This window comes from Larus michahellis, chromosome 4, assembly GCF_964199755.1.
Source record: "Larus michahellis chromosome 4, bLarMic1.1, whole genome shotgun sequence".
Taxonomy (NCBI): Eukaryota; Metazoa; Chordata; class Aves; order Charadriiformes; family Laridae; genus Larus; species Larus michahellis.
In genome coordinates, this window is record NC_133899.1 from 42,010,910 (window position 1) to 42,035,366 (window position 24,457).

A 24,457-nucleotide genomic window follows, 5' to 3' on the forward strand; every position below is an offset into this window, starting at 1 on the left:
TGCCCCATCCCTGGAGGTGTTCAAGGCCAGGCTGGACGGGGCTTTGAGCAACCTGGTCTGGTGGGAGGTGTCCCTGCCCAGGGCAGGGGGGTAGAATGAGATGATCTTTAAGGTCCTCTACAACCCAAACCATTCTGAGCCCCTTAATGCCCTGAGTCCCGTCCCTACTCCAGGGTTGCTCAGAGCAGCCCAAGGCAGGTTGGGGAGGAGAAACAGCCCTGGGTGAGGCTTCAGCACCATTCCCACCCTGCAAGAAGCAGGACTCAAGATGGAGGTGGGACACATCAGTGCAGTGTGAGATGATGGTTCTGGGGGCTGGCACGGGGGCAGCCGTGACCTGGGGACAATGCAAGGGAGCTGAGCTCCAACAGAGCATCGCAGAGCATCGCCGTAGGGATGCGGCCAAGGGGGAAAGCTGCGGGAGAAACAGGCAGGATGGAGCGGGAGCCCAACCACCAGCCTCAGCCACGGGTGGCTTTTTCAGTGGCATCCACATCGGGAGCATCCCTCCCCCCAGAGCTTGATGAAAACGGGAAGCTTACGAACAATGGAATCGTTATTACAGTAGCTTCACAGGCAGATTTGGAAACTCAGTCCAGACGCTCCAACCGCTCCCAGGCAGGGAAGTCAAGCACCCAGCGCAGTCTTTACTCCTCTGTTTTTTTTAATTGCCTCTTAAAAAAAAAATTCATCAGACCTTGGGTTCTCCCTGGGCTGGCCCTTACGGAAACAGAAATCTGCATTTTACTACTTTATAGGGAGAAAAAAAAGCCCAACTTGCAGGCAGCTCAGCATGGCTACATTCAAAACAACCCACTTCTGGATGCAAAAGTTTGTTCCATAAAACACTTTTTCCCAGCAACGCTGTGCAACAGGGATAGTTCCGGCAACCAGCGTAATAAATGATGTACAAAACAGCCCACGTTCCTCAGCCAGCAAATTGTCCTCTGATTTTAACTGCTCCAAGCAACAAAACAGCCCACCGCTATTATTTTATTCTTATTTTTCCCCTTGTTCAATGAAGGTGACCAAAATCTCACACCCTGTTCCAAAAAAAAAAATGACCTCACTGGCCCCTTATCTACTTACAAAATATTTTCCTCCGCTGCTTCTATTTCAGCCTCGCAGGGACGTCCCTCGCTGCTGTCAGCCCGCTGTGCGTTATCTCAAGTTTTCCAGAGTCTTGGGTGGGGGGCAGGAAAGCCGTTTCTTCCCCCTCTTCCTTAATTGAAATTAAGCTGAAGGCCTTTGATGCCGATGGCTTCGGCAAGACAACTCCTCCCAGAAAAGCTGTTTTGCTGCCTGTCCCTGCGCAGCGGAGTGAAGCCTGCGTCCCGTTATGAGAATGAAGTCACCGAATTAATGAGGGATCCTGCTTTTCCTCTCCCTCTTCACAGCTGATTACAAGGCCACCCCACCCTCCTTTTAGATTTCTAATTTCATTCCTCCTGGTTGTCATAATGTCTGCTGCGTTGCAGGGATGGCCGAGGGAGGGGTAAAGCAGGTAAAGCAGGGACTGGGGTGAATAAACAGCATCCCTGTTAAATCTACCGTGACCATCCTGAGCTCACCAAACCCACACTTCGGGTTGTAAGAGCTCAGTTTTCTTTCTCTCGCTGTTAATGGAGAGAATAAACACACACGCCTTCAAACGCTCTCTGTCCTCATACTCGAAAACAACATGACTCACTCCCTGCGGCCCCACCGCGGTTTCAGCAAAGACGAAGCAGAGGGAGGCGGGTGGGCCAGCCTGGCCACCACAGCCAGCAGCTCTCCTGGCCCATCCGCACCTCGCTGATCAGAGAGCAGGTCCAGCTGGGTGCCCCATCCAGATGCTGCTCCAGTGAAGAGCCCTCACCCCATCCCAGGCACTCCCCTGGGGGCTGCAGGGCAGAGGAGGGAAGCTGGCACCACCTCTGAGATCTTGTCTGACGGGGATCCATCCTCCTTCTGAGAAGGGGCAGAGAAACGGCCACAGTACAAAGTGCAGGGACTCAAAAACCACAGACACAACCGCCGCTCTACCTGGCTGCAACACGCCTGCTGCTCCTGCTGGGTTCTCCAGGGCACACTCCCAGGCTTCCAAACTGTCACCCCTTGGGCAGGGAGCTGGGAACAAGGAGGGCTGGACTCTGGAAAAAAGCACTGCAGGACAGGAATGTGTTCCAGGACATACTCGAATAGATGCCATGCTCAGCTCCCATTCAGAGTTTGAGGAACTGCCCTTCATCTGCACTTCTGATGCAAACCTTCACAACGCCCCTTGGAAAGCACTGACTCACACCTCAGAAACAAGACGCCAGAGGATGCAGCAGAGCAGGGCGAAGTGGGGTAAGGATTCTTCTTGAGAGGGAAAAATTCCATATACAGCAGACAGCAAAGCTTCCAGCACATCACCGAGCCGAGGCAACTCTGCTTTCACCCTGCTGGGCCCACAATCCATCCACGAGCACCCAGTGCCCGGCTGAGGGGCTGCCGCAAGAGCTGAGAAGGACTCACACCAGAGAGCCCCTGGTTTTCACACCTAGTACCAGCTTTCCGGAGAACAGGAGCTTCTGGGAGGGAAAGGAAAAGCTGGAATTTGTGACTATTACAGCAGGGAATTCTCCAAGTAATACAGGTTTGGAGGGGTCGTCGTGTTTGTTTCATTTTTAGAGGATTATTTCTCTAGAGGAAGCACACTGCAAGTCTGAACTACATCACAGCACCAAGTTTCTGCCACAAGTTTTACAGTATTTTTATTTTGGGGCAAGAGTTTTACAAGAGAAAATCAGGTAAGGCAGACCTAGAATGCACATTTTATTTAAGTAAAAAAAAAAAACCAACCAGACAACATGGGTAAGGTAGCCAAGAACTTTTTATATTCTGACTATACAATAATATTCCTCTCTTTTTATCCACTGCCACGCTACTATAATGGATCTGCTCTAAGTCTAATTTTAAGGTTGTCCAGTTAAGTTGTCTGAAGATTTCTTTAAACAAGTTGACCTTTACCTATTTAGAGTTTCTTCTCAGAAACATTCATATATTATACAGGATATACAGATTTTGAAACAAGACACTTAAAAACACACACAACTATAGCCGCAACACTATCATAGCTGCATTGTAGTGATTACGTTGTTCAGCCAGCTGTAGACTCTGTATGTACAATTAGTTTTTATAGTGTTATTTACATAGATGGACTAAAAGCTATCTTTAATCTAAAAGGTAAAGGCTCTTGTGTTTAAGTATGTGCAGTTTCATAGCCCTGTGGAAAAAAAAAAAACAAAACACGACAATTATATACACTGTAAACAGCACAAGGCATGAGAATCTCCTCCTACCCCAAACAACCTCGCAGGAAAGTGTATGTGCACTAATATTCCTCTTCCGCTTCGGCTCCCGCTCCTCTGGTTTTCTTATGAATAGCACGGTTAAAGCTGTGGCAGGCAGGAACCCAGTGATTGTCATGAAGACCTAACTTACAGCCCGGGATGCCCTTCTGAGACCGGTGACAGCACATCCAGTACCCAGGCCCGTAGGGTAAAGCTTGACAGTATGGTTTGGGATGCCACCGGCACAGCGATACGTCCCCTTTCACGTACTTCTTCTTGCACTGCTTGCAAGGGTCTTCTCTGTAGCGGGGATCGCGGACCCAGCGGGAGTCTGCCGGCCTGATGTTGTAGTACTCAATGATGAATTTGAAGTAGTAGCAAGTGCATTTTAGGGCAACCAGACTCCTCGTAGGAAGCAATCCAAAAATCTTCACTATGATGTGGTGAGGCAGGAAGGCCATATACTGCTGAGGCTCCAAAAGCTGCTGAATTTTAAACCTGGTCTCCAGAAAGTCATGCGACACCTGCCTTTTTAAGCAGGAAGCATCAAGTACTTGCAAAGACCCTTCTGTCGGAGGGACAGAAAGGGCAGATGGCTCTGTAGGGACACTGTTTCTGACGCATGATCTGTCAGATGCCAAAGCATCCTCATCCTCATTTTGAACTACTTCTCCTGGCTTTTCTTGGGTACTTTCCCGTAGTGGCTGTTGCCCATGAGCAGCAGGCTGGTCAGCCTGGAGAAAAAACAGCCTCCCTGGGAGCGGATCTTCACTCAAACTGGAGTTAGAGAGCTGCTCTTTCCTGCATCCTTTCTCGGTCTTGGTGACCGATATACTGATGCATAAGGGCTCCTTCCTAACGGGGTGCAGACTCTGCTTTGGGAAAATTACAGCCTCTTTCGATGTACAATCAACAGTCGTGTTCTTGCTTTGCAAGGAATCCGGTGGCAACCTGGCAGCAGCTGGACACGCAGATGGCAGAGGTCTGGGAGGCTCAAGTCGCATTTCAGAATCGCTCCTGCCAGCGGTTATCGCCAACACTGCATGAGCAAGTCCTGAATTCACATTCCCCATCCGAGTATCCAGCCCTGAAGGAAAAGGCTGCCGAGCGGAGGCTGCGCCATCCCACAACTCCGTGTCACCCAGAGGACTGCACTGTCCTCCGTACCCAGCATCTGCTACCCCTGCCTCCTCCAAGCCATCCCCCGGCGCCAAGACCCCCGAGGACACCTTCCCCGCCTCTCCCTCGGGCTGGGTGCCGTTCGCCAGGAGCACCCTCCCAACGTTTCTACGGAAGCTGTTGTTCCGCGAAAGGCTCCCGGCCTCCCGCTCGCTCTGACGCTTCAGGCACTCCGATTCCAGCTTGGCCACCATGTCCAGCACTCGCACGGGCTCGCTCTGCTGCTGCTCGCTACTGCCACAAGGTCCCCTCTCCGCATGCACCTCGCACGCCCCGGCAGCGGAGAAGGGGTCTGAGCTGGGAAGTGCACCTTTAGGCTGAGCGCTCAGCCTCGTAGTAGAAGCAGGCATGCAGGTTTTAGCACAGTCCACCAGTAAAGCCCTTGCTCGTTGCTCCAGAAAGGCCACCATCTCTATCACCGAGAGGGATCGGCCTGGGAACACACCCTCACCGTTGTCATTCACGTAATGCACCGAACAGTGCTCGATGCCGCAGGCAAAAGGCTCCGGCTGGGAGCACCTGACGTTCGCCTCCCTCATTCTTTCCAGTTGAATTTTGGCTTTTTTAAGATCAACCGATTTTTTCCTGCGTTTAGCTGTTCTTCCATCGATATCCCACGTGCTTTTAATTTTCATCGACCCGAGCCGGTTGTTGCTGCTGCATTGCTGGGCTGCAAAGAACGCGATCTTCTCCTTTGTATTGCCAGGTTTCACCACAGCCCAGACATCCAGTGGCCCTTCCCCTTCTTCTCCCTGGTGGATGGTTGCAGACAAGGCATTCTTCTTTTCCCTTCCGCTTGGACCATCCGCTGGACCTTTCCCACTCATATTGCACATAGTATTCGGATAAATAATTCCCAGAAGCTTACGAGATGGAGTCACAAGGGAGGGTTTTGGGAAAACGCTCAGTTTGGTGCAGTTGGTGTATTTTTCTTCTTGTGCTGATCTCTGATGGCTCATAGGTTGGCCTCTCAGGGAATCCTGGCTTATTTCTGGAGATCGCTCTTTCTTCTGTAACTTGAGATATGGCTTTAAGTGCATACCAGAAACCCTAGAAAAACAGAAAAGGGAGAAGTTATAGTTGCAAAATATGCCTGCCTGGAATTAAGAGGAGGTGGCCCAGAGTAGGCACCAGCGTGTCTCCTACTCTACGTCAAGCAGCCCACACCTCAAAAGGAACCACAGGAGAAAGGAAAAGGAGCAACCGAGGCTGCAACAGCCACCCTTGGAGAACTTCTTGCAATAGGATTTTGATCTTAAGGACAGCAGAGATCTTCCTGTTAGAGAAATCTGTATCCAGGGAGTTGCAAGGAGAAATCCTAACAGTTAAGTTCTATGCGTTGTACAAATGTAGACAGAGGTTCATTCTAGAGTCAAAGACATCCTTCTGTCTGTTCATTTCATACAGCCAGCTGTAAGATACAGGTAGGTCCAAGGGTTTACCTTGACATTAGCTACCATATATTTATATTTTCTTTTTTGTAAATAAAGTACGGTTAAAGCTGAAAAGGGAAATTAGCAAGTGTAGTTATATTCATCAGAGATCCCAGCAGGTATCTAATCTCCTCACACCACCCAAAATGAAACCTATTCTTTAGTATATCAATAATGGCAAATTTTGTCTACTTTCCCATAAAGGTCCTTATGCTGTACATCAGGTGCCACACCACCCCCCAAAGTGACAGAAGCATCACGTACAGCTGAACAGAACCACTTTCAGGGACGTGGTTTTATGCTTAAGAATTTTAAGAGCTGTGAAGGAGACACTTGGATGCCGCTGACATTACAGCAGCAGCACCACTCCCGCAACAGTCCCCGCCACTCGACGACTCCTTTCTCTTACACCTTCGCAATAATCTTCAATTCAAAGCTCAAAAACACAAAAAGCCCAGGGCACTGCCACATAGGATGCAATTATCAGGAGACTTCAGGCTCTTCTCCCAGGAGTATCACATAAACATATTACAGAACTAACTATAGATTATGTTTCCATGGTAATCTTTGAATTGTTACATTAAAAAGCCTCCTTTTTGAAACGGGGATAATCCACGCTTGCTAGTTTAAGAACAGCAGGTTCACTGCCACATTTATCATGAGCTGATATGGACACATTCAGACACTGAATATGTTTCCCTTGACAGCCACCACCAAAACAGTTGCTTTATTATTGTGTTTCTAGCCTAAAAATAGCTTTTAATTAAAAACCTCAGGCCATAACATCTATAAAGTTGGACAAATCTATAGCTGCAAGACCTGCAGTGAACACACACGATAGGTTTGTATCAGACAGATGCAGCCAGAGTCCCACTGGTCTCTCCCCTGCCATGCTGCAGTGCCATCAGGACACACGACTACCTTGAGACGCCCTAGCCGATGCTACACAGGGCACCCTTGGGGCTGGCATAGGAGGAGGAGGGCACCCAGCTCACCCACCCCTCGAGCAGACGCACCAGAGTGCACAGGAGCACTGTAAGAAGTCCTAACAGCAGACGCTGACCAAGAACGCACATCAATGTGTCGTATGAGCAACCTGAAGCGCAGCCTGGGGACCTTCCAGGTGACCCAGCCCCATGGACGAGCCAGGGCTGTAGACCCTCCAGAGTAACTGATGGCAGAAGGGAGAGCTGAGCCAGAGAGCACTGGAGCCAGCCGAGGGAAGGCTTTGAAAGCAAGATGCTCCACTTCCAGCTGCCAACACAACACACACGAGGGTAAAACCTCGGCCAGGCACCTCCTGCGCCGTCCAAGCAGAGGAAGCCTCCTGCACTGGAAGCAGCTATGCTGCTTAACCATTGCCTTCCCCTGAGGCTTTGGTTCCTCCTTCTAGCCCTGGTGATAACCAGTGAGGGGATGGGTGAGAAGTGGCGGCAGAGAGGTTTTGGGGAGATAGATCAAGGAAAAGGGATTAGTTCACCTTTCTACAAGTGTGCATAAAACTTAGGGGACCCCTTTGGTCCCCTGCAGTGCTCTGAAGGCCAGGAGGCAGCCACTGCCAAGGATGCTGTTACATTCTCTCCCCTCCCAATTTTATAAGGATCATCACCTCGCTCTTCCAACCAGACAGTGCTAAAACCACCTGCACTTCCCCTGTAGGCTGGAGGGATAAGAGAGCTCCCCGTACTGCAGATACGCCTACCCTAGATCCTGGGTTAATTCTCTCCCCGTGCCTTCTGCCTGCTGATTCCAGCTCTTGTTGGAACTGGGTCACCTCCCAATTTAGTCTCCTCTGCAAAATGCAACTGAGCTATTTTGTTTGCCTTCTCAGTTGGATGCTAAAAACGAAAATAATCTGATAAAAATAGAACTTCAGGGTGCTGAAACAGATGAAGAAAGAGAATATAGGAAATCAAGGCTGCTGTAGTTTGTTTCAGCCTCATTTTCCAGAGGGTCTGCCTCATCTCGGTTGTATTTTATAGCTAAGCAGGGTCAGGTCACTGATGTGCTAGGGCCATAGCCCGGCCCAGAAGAGCAGCAGGTGAAGCACTGCAGTGAAACTGCTGCAGAGAACGGCGCCTGCAGCCCTCCCTTCCCCAGCCAGAAGGGCATTTTGGAGCTGTGCTTTTCAGACTAGAGAGAGAAAAGCTCCGATGGCTGCCTGCCACCGTACCCCGGGGAGAAGAGGTGAATACAATTAAATACACGACTTTGCATGTTGAAATCTCATGAGCCAGGAGCAGAAGATCGAATTTCATTCATGAGTTTTCATGCCAGGGTGTTTGAAAGATGAGCTGGACGTGGTTTTAAAAGGCTTTCTTCAAGCAGTTTTCAGGAATCCAGCAGGACAATCGGTTCAACACCCTTCATTAAGAGAAGCTGCAAACGAAGGTGAGACCAGGTATTATACGAATGAAAACAGGACCAAACTGGTTACCCCAACATGCTCAGAGGACACGTTTAGCCAGCAAAGTTGGTTCAGCTGCTCCCAGCTATTTCTCGTCTATGGAGAAAGACAAAGGGTAGAGTTATGCCGCACCTATTACGGATTTCTTGTTTAAGGTTATATTTCCTCCTGTGTTTCAGTTAGTCTCTGGCTCGGCCAACAATACCATTTAAGGTTGAAAAGTTATAATTTACATAACAAAATTATGCCTTAGTCAGAAGTTTTACTGCCAGAATAATTGCCTCATTTGAATTCAGTGTTCAGTCCATTGCACTGTTTTAATGGATCCAGTTTTAAAGAAAACCTTAATTTAACAACTTGAGACAGCTATAAAGGAGTCCTGCTAACTCCACCTGACCAGCTGAATCACTGTGCCACCTGCCTCCCAGTTTTTGGGCAGTGGGGAAGAGAATTTCCATTTTAAAAAGGATGTTAGTAATGGACCTTACCTGAAATGGAGAAAAAGAGCCCCCACCCCACACACACTTTGCTGTGAACATTAAGAAAGAAGAACTTTTAAGCAAACATAGTGCCTTCCCTGCACGTCAGCAGCACATTTCATTCCTAGCTCCTAGAATTAGAACAAGGCTTCCCAGCAGAAACTGCTTTGAAGATGAACCAGAGCCCAGTCCCCACCCACAGACTACCTTATTTCTGCAACACTTCAGTGCTGGCAAGCGGAGAATTGTGGCAGCTGCAGGTAAGTTTTTCAATATTTAAAACCACCAAAAATAGCTGTTAAAAGGTGAAGTCACTGACAATTCCCTATCGTACTTAATTCCAGCATAATTCTGTTTGCTTTCCTCCACCCTTTGAGTTATCAAGCTTTCTAATTTTATCTTTAGAGACAATGATTCTTCAGCAGTTCATGGAGTAAGCATAAAAGGTTTTCAGTCCCAAACGTGTGGTTTTGAATTGCTGATAAGAGATAATTCTGCCAGGAACCATCAGCACTGAAACGACTAGCAGTGCTGCCTTTACACTGTTATTCCATCCTTAAGTTGATGAAATAAAAAGTCCAGTTTTTCTATTTCTAGTCAGCCGCGTCTGAAAAACAGGATACTTACACTGCTGGAACGACACTGCTGTTTTTACAAGTCGTAACTACAGCTTGTTTCCACTACTGTTTTATTAAGTTTGTTACCCCAGGGGATTGATATAGAAATATATACCCTTATACATGTGCGGACATGCACGCACCCCTCCCCTCCCTACTGAAGGGAAGACCCATAAGCTACTATGCCAAGCTGGCCAAAAATCTTTCTGCATCCTTTTGTATTTATATACCTTCTAAGTCACAGCAGCCTAAAAAAAAAAAAATAATATAAATAAATAAATAAATATGCTCCAAAGTTGGAGGAGAAACTGGTAGAAAAGGCTCAATTTTCACAACTCCTTTTGAGGGTCCACAGAAAGCTTAGATGCCCCTCGCTGCACCCAGGTCAGGGACTCTCACGATGCCCTGTGAAGCCAAGAGATTTTCTCCAGACAGGAAGAACAGCAACAACAACAACAAAAAAGTCTAATCTGCTCAAACAGCATATTCACACTGTAAGTTTTCTGTGCAAAGCACCGGAAGGTTTTATTAAGGCGAAAATTTCAATTAAAACCCCAAAGTTTCCTGTGGATTTCTTTTTGTAAACACTAACTCCAGTCGACAAAAGTTCCTAGCATTGCTGACTGCACATGCAGTGCCAACTACAACTCTGAAAAAACCCTCAGGACATACTAACAAAAGGCAGAAGCCAAAAAAAAAAAAAAAAAAGAAAGAAAAAGAAAACAACCAACAACAATAAAAACACACACCAAGCATAACCTCTGGCAAGGCATTTCTCTTCCCTGGCATCCCATTTCTCTGGCTATAGAGCTTAGCTCCTCTGTAAAGGACACTGACAATTATAAAGGACTCAGTACTGAATGCAAGTTAAACTATGGTCAACCACTTGTTATTTCTGGAAGGATTTGGTGGGTCCTTTGGGCTCAATCTCCAGTACCATTTCCATCCCCTTTGCACTGCCGGGGCAAGGCAAAGCAGACAGAGAGCTGCTTCAAAGGCATTCCACGGATTCTACCAGGGCGGGAAAGTCCCAGCCGAGCAGCCGGGATGGACGACGATGCTCTGCTACTCACTGGAGTTTGTTCTGGTGTGTGGCAAGTGTCCAAGCTGGGAGAAAGGCGGCTTGGGAAGCACGATGCTCCAGACCAGGGGCAGGTTCAACTTCAGCAGCTGCGGAAGCATCCGATTTCTAGAAAACCCACTCCCTTGCAGCAATAACTTCAGATTAAAGCAACTGCTCCTGACCCACCTCCCAACGCCTGTGAAAGTGCCTCTTGCATCAATTGGAGAGCAAGCGAGGATTATCGTGGGCTTTGAAGGTAAACAGAAGGTATTGGACTGCTGAAGCAGCATTCTCCGCTCGAGCAGCCAGCCTGGGGGGAAGCGGGAGCATAAGGCAGAGCTGAGGAGCTAAATGCAAAGTAGGCACCTAAAAACTCTTAACTTTGGATCCCCCACCGCTTGTTCACCCATGTCAGGTGTTCAAATAACCTGACTCTGGGGGAGACGACACCCAAACATAGCTGCACACGGGAGCAGCTATAAAATCCATCATCTCCACCAGGCAGAGGTTTCGGGTGACAAATAGCACATCCAAGCCCAACACGCACAGACTACTCCGGTTTGAGGGCTCCCGCCCATTAATAAGTTTCTAACACATTTTCAAGTTAACAGACACACACCCTTCAGCATAAGGCAGAGCAGTCTCAGCTTCTTTCTAAATCTTGGCCAGGAAGAAGTCCCTTTGCTTTGCCAGTCTTTTGTATAAAAGCACTTACCATGAAGCGAATGACGTAGACTCAATTCTTGTTGAGCCTGAGGAAGCTCAAACCCCTGTTCAAACTTCCCAGCCACACTACAGATGACACAGGGATGACAAAAAGCAGAGGAAAACAAAATCAACTGAAAGATTTGGTATTCAAGGTTAAGCTGCTCCAAAAACATGTAGCTCAAAGATGATGGGATAGCACATGTGCCTGGTGGAACAGGCTAAGGTGAGACGGAATCACACAAGTCATTTGGAAGGACAGTAAAAAAGAGACCAAAGAGTGGTGGTTTTATAGGACTTCTGCTGAAAGCTGCTCAGAACAGCACAGACAAAGAGATAGTGACAGGTTTCCTTCTGGAAACATTTTATCTTCCTTGATTTTACAGTTATTTTCTAACTTATTAACTGCAAGAGGACCAAGATCCTTCTGGATATCACAGCGCAACAAATTTCTTCAAGCAGCTAATGAACCAACACAAAGCGATGCTATTTAGTTTTAATTTTTGTGCATACATAATGAGAACACATGAAAGGTCGTAGAAATTAACCTTGGACTGCACTATCATTAAGAGACTTGGAGTTCAAAAGAAAGAATAAACAAAAGTAGATGTGAAGGCAAGTCACCGGGCTGTTCTTTTGAAACCCACGACCAAAAGGAACTGGTTCGCGAAGTCAGCTGCACTGGGGCGCAGAGGATTTCGCTGCGGACAGCGCAACCCAGCAGGCATTCTCCAGGAGTCAAGAGGTGTTTCCATTATTAAGAACACATCCCAAACAAGAACAGAAGAAACTCCAACTGAACACGTTCCTGCTTCGGGAAGGAATACAAGAAGGAGGCACAGGTTTCAAGTCACTTGGAAAGTTTTATTTTAGAGATCAAAAAGTCTAGGAATAAACATGAGAACTGGTGCAGCATTAAGTCCCTACAAAGATATTTATAACAAAGAAATAGTAAAAGGTTCTTCAGTTTGTGAGAAAGGACAGAGAGAGAAAAAGGGCTGCAAGCAAGGTCAGAGCAGAGATTAAGAGTACTCTAGGCACAGCACAAAATACTACATTTGACTTTGCATTGTTTTTAAAGAGGGGTGATAAGGGTAATCACGAGGGCAAAAGCCCAGGGGTTAATTTGAACAAGAACATTGGCAGAGGGAGGATTAAGAATCTTCATAAAAGTTGCAAGGAGTGGCTCGTCTCAGTTTTAGAATCCAAAAGATAGGCTCGTGAACTGCAGGCCAAGAAGCAAGATTTATAAACCTCTTGAAAAGCAACAATATGAGTTAATAAAACATGTGGCACATTGGAGGTGGCACTGCAGGGCAGAAACAAAAGGGAGAGAGATCGCAGCCTCTCCAGACCTGGTAGTCTGCCTTCAACAGGAAGGTACTTCGCAAGCAAAGAGGATTAAGGCGAGACAGAGAAAAAGGGGGAAGAGGGAATAGTTCAATACGCTAGACCAACCTGAAGATTCTCCAAAAAAGTGATCTTTTTAGACAAATGTACTGTATTTTACTCACATGGACTTCAGAAAGAGATCTACCGGTTAAAACAAATTGGCAGAGGAATGGGAAAACAGACAAAGGAGCTGGCTTTGCAGCAGACAGCTCCAGGTGATGCTGAATAAGAAAATACCAGCCTGGAAACCAAAGATGTGCCTCAAAGAATCAGCCTTGGGAACACTCTGATTTTGTTAGGAATAACCTCAGCACAAATACTACAGGTGCCCCCACAGAAATGAAGGCGTTTCCAGAACAGCAGAGGCACAAAGCACCGAGTAACAGAAATGGAGGAGAGTTTTAAAGTACAGACGGTGACACACCAGCCAAACACCAAGAAGTTTTGGAGGTAACTAAGAAAGGTGAATTGGCCACCACAGACACATCTGTGAAAGAGAAGGAAGCAGAGGTGATTCCGGGATACATTCAAGGCAGCAGTGAAAAGCCAGATCTGCTCTGGAGTGCAGCATACGTTTTTTGTCATGACTCAGAGAAGACTCACCCAGACTGAGAATGATGACAACAGACATCATTTGAGAAGCTACTAGATAACACTTGGGTCATTTAGCGCAGCAGAACCACAGGTGAGGGTACACAGTCATATTTCACAGAATACAGCAAAAGAGGTAAACCACTGAAAATAAGAAGCAGTCCTTACACAAAAAGAAGGAACACAAGCTCAAACAAGTATATAAACTGGCATGAACGTTCATAGAATCATAGAATGGTTTCGGTTGGAACAGACTTTAAAGACCATCTCATTCCAAGCCCCCTGCCCTGGGCAGGGACACCTCCCACTAGACCAGGTTGCTCAAAGGCCCATCCAGCCTGGCCTTGAACACTTCCAGGGATGAGGCAGCCACAGCCTGGGAATCCAAAGAAGGTTCCTAATCACACAGATAGATTTGTCATCTTCAGTAATGGATTAATCTACAGGAGGAGAGACGAAAAGATGTAATTGTTTTTAGGCTGGACTTCTAAATTTACAAAAGGGATTAGGAGATACCACTTGGGAAAGCAAGGAGCCGGATGACCGAGGAAGTCTTTTCCAGCGCTAAATTACCATGAGACTGACATAGCAAGTATATGCTGTCTACACAACCACGAAGAACAAAGGTTAAAGTTTGCTTTAAACTCACACAGCTTTTGGAAACCAGAAAATTGGCTCTCTTCCTCCAGATTGAGGAAGTTTAAGAGTCTTGGTTTCAGAAAAAGGAAAAAAAAAACCCATATATTTTCAAGTAGCTCGAATTTGAACAAACTGGCATGTTCTCGCATTTGCATAAGGACAAGTTGTTCTGTATGGTGTTTCTATAACGAGACACAGTGAGAGGCGTACACTTAATTGTCACATAAGCACAAGTGTTTGAAATCAATCGTGCATTTCTTCTTAATAAGAGACACAGGAGAGTGAGCAATACAAAATCTGAGCTTAAACTAATCTAATTACTTACTCCATAGTAAAACAAAACTGCAACAACTGCCAGTATTTCTACTTGCTTTAAGCTGACTGCATGTTTTAAAGCCTACTATGACAAGCCATTCTCCAATTAAATTTTACTTCAAAGGCCATGTTCCCAAATTAATTTACAGCTGTTGCGAAAACCCCCAGATTTCTCCAAGTACAGTAGCAACTGCAGTGAATCTGTAGTTGTCATTATCAAATAAAAATGTCAAAGAACATGTCTGCCCTTAAGCCGTTACAACATTTCACTAAAACACCACCCAAAAGTAAAAATTTAGACCAAACATTTGAGTGACACGCAAGACAATGGGAAAGGAGAAGGCTAAATAGGTGCTAAATACTTAACTAGAGGAAGACCAGCCCGGCCCTTCATACCGTTTGACTTGATGGAAGGTGGAGGATGCAGAATTCAGTGGTTCCCTGTGGAGGCCAGCTCTGCAGGAACTCTTCATCGTAACTACCTCTCCAGCTAAGGCACGCCGTCACAGCCAGTCCATCCTGGGCTACGCGCAAGGCTCCCCCATCAGCTTTCCTCGCCCCACGCAGAGCTTCACCGTGCCTCTGCCACCTAGAAACTGAACAAACAAGAGGTACATAAGAAGATCATGTTGAAGTACAGCAGCGACTGAATCCCAGATGATCAGGACAAGTCGTCTTTACCATGAGAGAAAAAATAAATATATATACACACATATATGCATATACATACATATATATATAAAATATATATAAAAAAATATGAAAGAACTTAACATCATCATGTCATCATTGCAGCTAGAGTTTCTGAACACCATCAAAATACAAATTAATGCCCCGCACAACAGCCTGTCTGCACATAAAACACTTTTTCACCTTATATACGGTTGCAGCACTACCTTGGCACCTCCTGTGGAACACGCTGTCCTCCAAGTTCTGTGCAAACAGGACGCACAAGATCTTTCTGCTTGTTAGCACCGCATCAAGCTTTGGAGGGAAATCGCTGCTAGCAGTAAGATTGGATGCTGCCAGGAGTTACGTTAGTGTTCTAATCAAAATAACGTGGCGGATTTCAAAAAGGACAAAAAACATGCCACCATGCAGCCTCCAAGCCTTGTGAAAACTGCCCCGTCTTTGCATCACATACAGATAAGGCAGCAGATTTCACCAAAACAAAACTGTTCTGCAGTATCTCTCGTTCGCACTAGGTTGCTGCCTTCTACGCCTTGTCCTTGGAGTAGACACTATTACCAGTGCTTTAACGTACTTCAGTGGTGAAAGAACAACAACCTTCGAGTTGGAACATAAAAGGAAAGAGTGACACAGCAAAAGAGCACTGGAAAAGCTCAAATCCTCAAGCCTGAGTTGCCAGCAGATTGTTTTAAAGATTGTTTGCTTCCTCTCTAGAGGACCGTGCACAATGATGCCATAATAAAGGAATGCCATTTGAAGATGCTAACTATAGAGCTGCGTCCCCAGGGGATTTGTGATTTAGTGCAGCAGGTTGTTCTCTCCTTTTCAGCAGCTTTGCCCAGTGCTCTTACCGCTGCCCTGTTCCTACAGCGGCATTTCCAGAGCACAGCCTGGCAGAGGCACCCACTGGAGGCTTGTGCTTGCCAGTGGCCAAGTTTTCATAGAGATAGAGCCTCTCACATCACCCCTTTCACAACACCTGCCAGAGAAAAAACTCCCATGAAAAGAGCCCCTGCCTATGCAGGGCTCAGTTAATCAGTGCTTGACCAATGTGGTTTACAACTCAGCGCTGCCAGTAAACACTCCTGGCCTGGAAAGCCCGCTCTAACTTGGTAGCCACACTTGGTGAGAAAGTGATGAAGGATGTCTTTCCAGGCAGGCAAAATAGAAACTGGTTTAGATCCAGTTGACTTGGTACCTGCTAAAGCAATCTCACAATTCCTCTAGTGATTGTGAATAAGAGGTTAATCATTTGCCTACATTTGAGTAAGAAGGAGCCTAAAATAATATATAAAATATTATATAAACACATTCCAGTCTTCATGAAGAAATCTCTGCTGAGCTCTACATAAGGCAAAGAAACACACTGGATGGAGAAGACAGAGGCACTGCACTGGCAGAGCTGGAGGATGAGAGCATGCCCTCTACTCCAGGAGCTCAGGAAGACAAGGAATTAGGCTGCCATGGTTAACGGCAGTAAAAATCAAAACTTTGTAGTTAAACACCGTTTTCATTAGACTGCCCAGAGTATAACAAGGGTATACCTGCAAGAGTGAAACCTAGGCACAGAAATGGGCTATTTCTGATGTTTTGTGGGCTGTAAAATATATATTCACTAATAGCAATTCAGAGGGAAAAAAGCATATGCCTAGTGCTTTATGAAAATCAAAAGTTAAACACAAAATCATTACCTTCCCATGAACCATCAGTCAGAGGCACTGAAATTCTGACTTTTATCCAAGCTTTTGTCTGGCTTCTCCTTCTGGCTTTACTGACACTAGCATTTCAGACTCAGCAGGAACTGTATCACAGAAACATGATTATATCCACACGCAAATAAATGCAACCATACCACTACAAGAATGACAGTCACTTTTTCAATAGCTAGAACTCTCTCCATGTATTCCTGCTTAGCAACACCAGATGTGTTGTCCTAGTCCTACTCTTTCGCAGATCAATTGAGAAATAAACAATGAAACGCCCAACAAAAAAAAAACTGAAACCAAAGTATCATCTTGTTTGCAGTAAAGAGCTTCAGAAGTAAAACCAACAAGCGAACTCGTTCAGGTCAGGGACAGCCACAACCCAGATCCAACAGGCATCCTATGGTGGGATGTCACGCATTTAAGAAGGGACTAGCACCTACCAGAGGAAAGCAAAAGCTGACAAAATAGACACAGACAAGTTCAGATGGGCACTGAAGCACAGATCCAAACACAGCTCCATACAAAGCCTGCTTTTTCCCCTCCTCACGCTGCTGGGCTATAGAAAAGAACTGAAATAGACTATTAATGCCAGTGAGCTACTGACAAATTTCTACTGTGCAAGCAGTAAAAAGCTCTGCTTGAGAACTAAAAAAGAAAAAAATCAGCGTCCAAGCTAGCACAGAAATACTTACTGCCTTTTAACTACCACTGTGTTTCTTTACCAAGGCTGATCCTTATCAGCAGATGCTTCAGCTGATTTGTTAATTTTGCACAGAGCTGGGTACAGCTCGAAAACTGAAATACAGATGCATAGAGAAACAAAACAGAAGAGAAAGTTAAAAACCTAATTGTGTCATCCTCTCTTCCTGAAACCACCCCCAAACATATGCCTTTATGCATAAGATGTGGGAAGGACTCAGATTTTGGCAGCAGTAGCATCACGTCCTCTCAGCAATGGGCAGCCATTAGCTGAATGGTCCCACAAAACTGACTGGCAGTTCTGAACGCTGCTGCAGTTGAGGAAAATAAATGTATTAACTCAACCAGAGTGGATGAAGCGGGATCAAGGTCTCTTCATCTGTGCAGCAATATCTACAGCTTTTGATATTTCGATAGCTAAAGCTTTGCTGCAAGAGCAAGTGTGTTTTCAACAGTAGCAACAGTAACTGATAAACAAATGAGTTCAAAGGATGGGCTCATCCTTTCAGAAAATTTGCTTTCTAGGAAGGAGGCCGTGGCCTTGGGACTGGTTCTGAGCAGCAGTTGCACTGCTGTTAAAAGCACATTTGACCAGCCCAGCTCCACACAGGGCTACCTTCAGGATGCCCTGCAGGGCCATGGCGCTGCATCAGCTGGGCAAAGAGCACCAGCACATCCAGGACACAGGAAAAAGCAATGGCAAGGATTTCAGAGGGGAACACGGAAGAGTTAGTACCAAAAAACAGTCTCTATGAAGGACAGGTAATCTTAAAAATAACAAAATGCCAGTGCTGAGGCCTTTAATTGGAATCTCCACAGGTTTTTTTTGTTTTCTTGCAAGAACAGAGTTGCATGTCCATCCCCCCACCACTCAGCTCAAGTTTAGGTTGTTACATGATACTCATCTCTAAAAGTGTATTCCACCAGACATGCAACTCTGCCATTTCCCAGCATAGCCAGCCCTCCCTCCCTCAACACCCACCCTGGAACACCCCTAACAGCGCCAGACGCTCCCAGGCGAGAGGCTTTTGCAGAAAGCTTTCCCTAATCCTAACATTCACATTTCATGGTAACAACCAGGGATCCGCAGCAGCTCTCAGACTAGGTTAGACAGAGAGATGACACACCAGGTCCTCAGCCTCTTAGACGTCTACAGGAACACAACCCTTTCTTTTTAACTGTTCTTCATGTAGTACCTATTTTAAACACCTCAAAAAATTACCTATTTAGCACTAAGTTCACCAGCTAGGTTTTACTTCTTTATTTAATAAAACGGTCTCAGGCAAAGCAAGAGAAAACAAGCATGTTTTAACTAAAGCTATCTTTATAAAAAGAGTTTCAGAGTGCCCTCACATTTGTGTTTGCATCCACCTGAACTGGCAACAAACCCTCACATCAAACTAGGTATTTAGTAAAGACACTGTATCCAACTTATAAGCATTAAGAGATGCAAAAATTAACGTCTACAATCTGACGAGATTCTCCTAGTCCTGCTGAACTGCAGTTTGGCCTTTTCATCTGCAGCAGGAGGCTACAGGAGCCACCACAGACATCGTTTGCCTTGTGAAAACTTGTGTGCTCAGCTTCCCCTCTGTTTGATGATCAAAAGGTGTAACTTTGCATAGACCTGTTATCTAATCTAAAAGCAATAAAGGTGCCACAGGAGCTCCAGGTGGAATAAATGGGGTAAGCTTCCCATATCTACTTCTACATCAAAACCTGCTGATATCACTTCTTCGAGGCACCGGCAATTAGAGCTGGACGAGCAGCAGGACCTCACTACCTCTGCCCTTGGCTCATTTCCCCATCAAATTCACTCCAGCCCTTCCCAAAGCTCCCCCAAGCTCCTATCTATACTCTGTACCCTGGGTAACACCAGATGGAGCAGATATTTAACTGAAATATGAAGATTCCCACATAAATTTGAGCTTGGGCATCCATCTCAGCAGGGAGCCATGGATGCTCTGAAACACCGTGCAGTCCCACAGTAATTCTTGTCCCTTTCTTCGTCCCAGCCCTTCCCCTGTGTATCAGCACTGGTTCCTGTCTGATTTCTCACCTGAAGCAGCTCAAGGAGCTGAACTAGGAGAAAATTAACCCAGAAGAGGTTGGCTCCCTGAACCCACTTACCCCCGGTCCCGTCACGCACTAGCAAAGCCCGGCAGGATGAATTTCTGAGCAGCTCGGGCTGGGCTCTGCTGTCTCAAAGCCGCACCTTCGCAAATCGTGCTGGGAAAGGCGTCTGCCACAAAGTGATTTTTAGCTTCTTTCAAGTCAGTGGAAAGGAACATTTTTGAATGCAGAGTGTGCAAAATACAGAGCGTTTCGGAAGTGGGGAAACAAGCGTGTAGGGCTCCAAGGCAACGTTTGACTCTTCACTGCTGTCAAACAGTGCTACTTGCTGTACCAATAAGCATATGAAATGCTTATTCTAATGAAGCACTACAGGGAGAACCCATCTTCCTTCCAAGATCATGTCAATAAAGAACGAAATGCTTCAAATTTGTAGCTCTCATTCTTTCTCTCCTCTAGGTGTGGTTAGTATTGGAAGGACTACATCGTCCCCTCTCCCCTCGAAAGGAAAATCTCACAAGGGAAAAAGTAAATAAAGAAAAGATAAGCTCTGCTGCACCTTGTTAACCCTGTATTTTAATATTGTGGAAAAAAATAAAAATATCACAAGTGTTTCCCTTGTTCAACTATTCCTGAAAGGTTTCAGCTGTCTTGCACAATTTGGGTAGGGACATTATCCGTTGCTCAACTGGGAAGACGTTAAGAACTGGCTCATTAGATTTGTTCTGCTTGATCCAAGAGGAAAATAAAAACAGTAAATCCCTTACTTGCCAATGCTGCTTGCAGTGCTGGTGACAAACGCACCCAGATCACACATTACTCTGCTTTCTAGAAAGCTACCACCTACTTTGGCACTCCTTGTCACCACATAATCCACCCTGTGCCCCGAATGATAAATAGGGGGTAGTGAAACACCCCCTGAGCAGGGGCTACAGCTGCTGCGTCCTCGGGTTACGAAGTACGGGCAAAGGTACTCACTGTAACCCAAGGGCACGTGATCCGTGAACCACGTCTGAATTATTTAGCGTAGAAAACTAGATTTCTTTTGCTGTGCAGATTCTGAATTAATGAAAGCTCAGCTGAAAGGCTACTTTCTTGGGGCGAGGGGAAGGAGAAAGCTTCCAGAAGCCTTCCTATTATAGAAGCAATAGAGCTGGTTCCAAAAATAGTAGAGAAGTGCTCCCAGAGCTCTGGAGACGTTGTGCCCTCATTTTGTAAGGCTGAGGTCTTGTTGGATTGCTCCTGTACATGCAAAGAATGGTAGAAATGACTGCAAGATGCAGAATTGACCTTTAAGGGGAGTTTTAGGACAAACACCACAGACAGAAATCCAGACAGCCTACATGAAAGAAATCATCTTGAATGCCAATAGAAAGCCAACCTGTCCCCCTTTAGAGAGAGCCAGTTAAAACCAGCAAGAAGAATCCCATCTTTTTCAAGAACGTAATGTTAGTTTGCTAAAGATCCTGATTATTATTACAACACTGACATGGCAGATTAGGATAGTCAACACTAATTTCGTCACCCTGTTTCGCCTGTGGATGTCAGGGATCCTGGCTGCAGAGGTCCACTTGACTCATTTTGGCACACATTCGGTAGATTTGGTTTTGCTGCGACAGCTAATAAACTGACCATCACATGGCCCGCCTGAAAGTAATTACTCACTTGTTCACCCATAATAGTTTGTTAGCGATCCAGCAGCACAGCGCAACAACCCACTCTAATTCTTAAAATTAAAGTTTCCTCTGCCTGTTTTGTGGCAGCTCTTATAACACTGTGAAAACAAACCCATTTGCAATACTGTAATAACAAGTGTATCTTTGAATCTATGTCCTCCAGCATAGGACTGGCCATTTTACTGGCACGTACTGGCCAAGTAAAATGTCACCAGGAAACCAAAAATCTCATTCTTGACACTATATAGGCAAGAAGTCCCCCTGCACCATGGCATATAATGCACGTTAATAATCGCTTCTGTACATCTCCCTGTGGGGTATTAAATGGCTTCTAAACTGGTATCATGGCTTTAACTGATTTTTATGGCTCTAACTGGTTTGGACTGGCCTTTGGGCCAATAGTTCTCCTTTCAGAGACCACCCCATATACCCTGATCACAGGTCCAACCCTAAAGAGTTTAGCAAAATAAGTGGTAATTCATTTTTGTTTACTACTTTAACCCCTTTTCGTTAAAGGGTATGTTGTGGATTTCTCTGTCCCATACCACTGTGGATACCTTCCCAACAAAACACAGACACAAAACAAAAAATATCCCTCCTCCCCTAAAAAAAAAAACCAAACAAAAACCACACACACAGACAAAGATTCAAAGCAGAACAACATAATTTTGTCCACATGGATTCATGCTGCCAATCTGTTGTAGAGCTGAGAGGTTACAATATTCACTATGCATCTCTAAAGCATCTAATTTTTTCCTAAGGGTCTCCAAAACCAAATTGAACAAACAGAAACCTTGTTCAGCAACACAAACACTAGATTAAATTTAACAGTACTCAAAAAAAAAAAATTTTAGAGATAACTGTGCCACCAGTTGCAAATATTTCTGTAATTCAAAATGCCCAAGTTCTTCTATCATATTCCTGAATCCATCCTGTTTTCACATACTAGCATCGTCCACAATTTTTTGCACCAGTGTTTCATGATTTGTCATGAAATCTTAAATCCTTTCAAATTTTTCCTTGAACTAGGACACTGCTGATGCCCCAACATCACGCTTTCACAGAAAATGATCTTTCAAGTATAATGTAAAAATGCTCAACTCTGACATTTCAAACTTATAGGTCAGCAGTTTACAAGAAAAATCCACTCCTCAAACTTGGGATAAATATACCCAACTTCAGGACAGATCTCAGGTAAAAGGAAGCTCGAACTATTTTTCACAGAATATTTTACAACAAAGTGCATCATTTCATCTGCTGAAGATAGAAAAATTCCAATAGAACAGATTAATTAGGAGAATCTAAAACCAACCCACCCACAAACAAACAAGACACACCATGACCCACACCCTCTCGACAAGCTTTGGATTCACTGCTCTTTCCAGTGGTATCTTATAAAACAAAACAAAAAGCCCACAAAGAACAGGCTACAGTCTAAGACCAATAAAAACCCAAGCCATAAATCACCCATTAGTGTCAGGTTCTAACATGGCCTCTGCAGGAGGTGGTCACGGCTGCCCTGGACCCTTTCCATCCAGCTCCACCACGACCCATCACAGTACACTGCTGAGCCCAGCAGCCAAGTGACTGGCACCATTAAGGAGACATAGTTAAGAAAGGGCAAAAAACACCTGATAGAGAGAGGAAAGGGGTAAAAAACCTGCCAAGGTCAGAGAAAAATCAGGAGGCGGTGCACCATGGCAGGGCAGGTATTCCCCTGCAGCAAAAGGGGAGAGGAAAGGTGTTGGTTTAATGTTTATATTTCTCGCTACCAAATCTAATTTAACCGGCAATAAATCCACTTTTCTGGTTTGCCTGCAACAGCAATCAGTAATCTCCCTCACTTTATCTCAGCCGTTAAGTTCTCGAAGCCTATTGCCCCTCCCCGCGCCACTGAGGATGGGGAGTGAGCGAGCAGCTGGGTGGGTGTCTGGCTGTTGGCCAAGGCTAACCCACCACACAGCTTTTCACAAAAATCTAAAGAAATTAAAGTTATTCTGACTCTGCCATTAAGTGCTGGTGCTGTTTAACTGACATCACACGCAAGAATCATGTATCTTCAATTAGACTGCACATCAAAGGCTGCCAATCTTCACTCTTCATTAGAAGATTAATCTGTCACGGTGCCGGAGACGTTTGCTCACTACAGGCAGGATGAGGCCCCATCATTTCAATCCCGCAGCATATTTTTTGCCTACCGTGGTGCATTGTGCTAGCATTGCTCCAACAGCTCCAGGCCTGCAGCATGAAGTCATACACGTGCGTGGCAAGGAAACAGGACAGCAGGGTGTCAAAGCCAGCAAAATAAAGATGTGATCCAAACCAGTGACAGAAGGAATAACACAGCAATGCAGATGAGACTCACAACGGCGCTTGGCACAACGCTGCAACCAAAGCAGACCCCCTACTTATCCATCACACAAAGCTAGGCGCTTGCAGCCATCGCACGACAGAGCTCATCCAAGCACATACAGCTCAGCAGGGGAAGGCAGAGGGAGGAAACGGTGCATCGGTGAGCAGAGCCAGGGCCACACAAATGCAGGTGAACGATCCGGGAAACAACATCTGGATGCGGAGGATGTTTCTCACCACTAAACTGCTTTGCAGCCTGCAAACCACAGAACCTGCTCAAAGAGACCAGAAAGGCTTTGGAACACTCAATAGCACAGGGGTGTGACCAGTGACATGCTAAGGCTAATTTGCTTCAGACGAAGACAGAAGGCAGGCAAGAGACATGCTAAAAATCCTTCCCAGCCAAAGTATCTGCTTGGTTTTATACAAATTCTTAAAAGAACATACACAGCACATCTGCTGAACTAACTCAGCTACAGATAAGCTTGGGTTTTTGGCAGGTAAACTGCAGCACAGACCCACACTTAGTACAGTATCTTTCTGCATGATTGTTTCAAAAGACTGTCTAGAATCTAAGCTGATTTTGAAACCTACCAATTCTGTGGATCTTTAATCTTTTTTTGGCTACATTTTTAAAGATTTTTTTTCCCATTAATAACTCAAGAGTTCCTTGAAGTAAAAAATAGTTTTATATTTTCAGAGCTTTGTAGTTGATAAGCCTAGCAACTAACACAATTAAGTTTTCAGAAATTCCAAGCATAGCACGAATTCTGCTGTAATTCATTCTTTAAAGAAAAAAGGAAGGTACCAAAATAGCATTTACGTTTCAGTAAAGGATAGCGTCTGCACGCTCAAGTGCCTTGTTAACTGTGAGAACTCTTGCTGCAAATCTTTCCCTTTTCATGTTTCATCTTCAAAATTCAGCGGCACGGACCTACAACAGAGCACTAGAAATAATGCTGGTGCAATTCCTTCCAGGTTAACGACCGTTTTAGAAGTATGACCTTTCCTAATAGTTCATCTGAAAACATTAGATTCGGGTTTGTTTCACACTACTTTTAGATTTACTAATGGAAAGACAGACAAGAAAAAAGATATGTACTGCTATCTAAATGAGCATTCCC

General features: G+C 45.4%; 1 protein-coding gene across 3 annotated transcripts in view; it reads right to left on the minus strand.

Moving 5' to 3' along the window:
* Window positions 1–2,712: 2,712 nt before the first annotated feature.
* The window catches only part of FBXO34 (F-box protein 34), a 39,396-nt gene continuing 17,651 nt past the window's right edge, over window positions 2,713–24,457 (minus strand). For all 3 annotated transcript variants that reach the window (XM_074584245.1, XM_074584244.1, XM_074584246.1), the window contains 2 exons: window positions 14,534–14,733; window positions 2,713–5,546 (listed from right to left, as the gene is read on the minus strand). In XM_074584245.1, the coding sequence (XP_074440346.1) occupies window positions 3,359–5,546; window positions 14,534–14,610 (2,265 nt within the window). In that variant the 5' untranslated portion in view covers window positions 14,611–14,733 and the 3' untranslated portion in view covers window positions 2,713–3,358. The remainder of the gene's footprint in view (window positions 5,547–14,533; window positions 14,734–24,457) is intronic.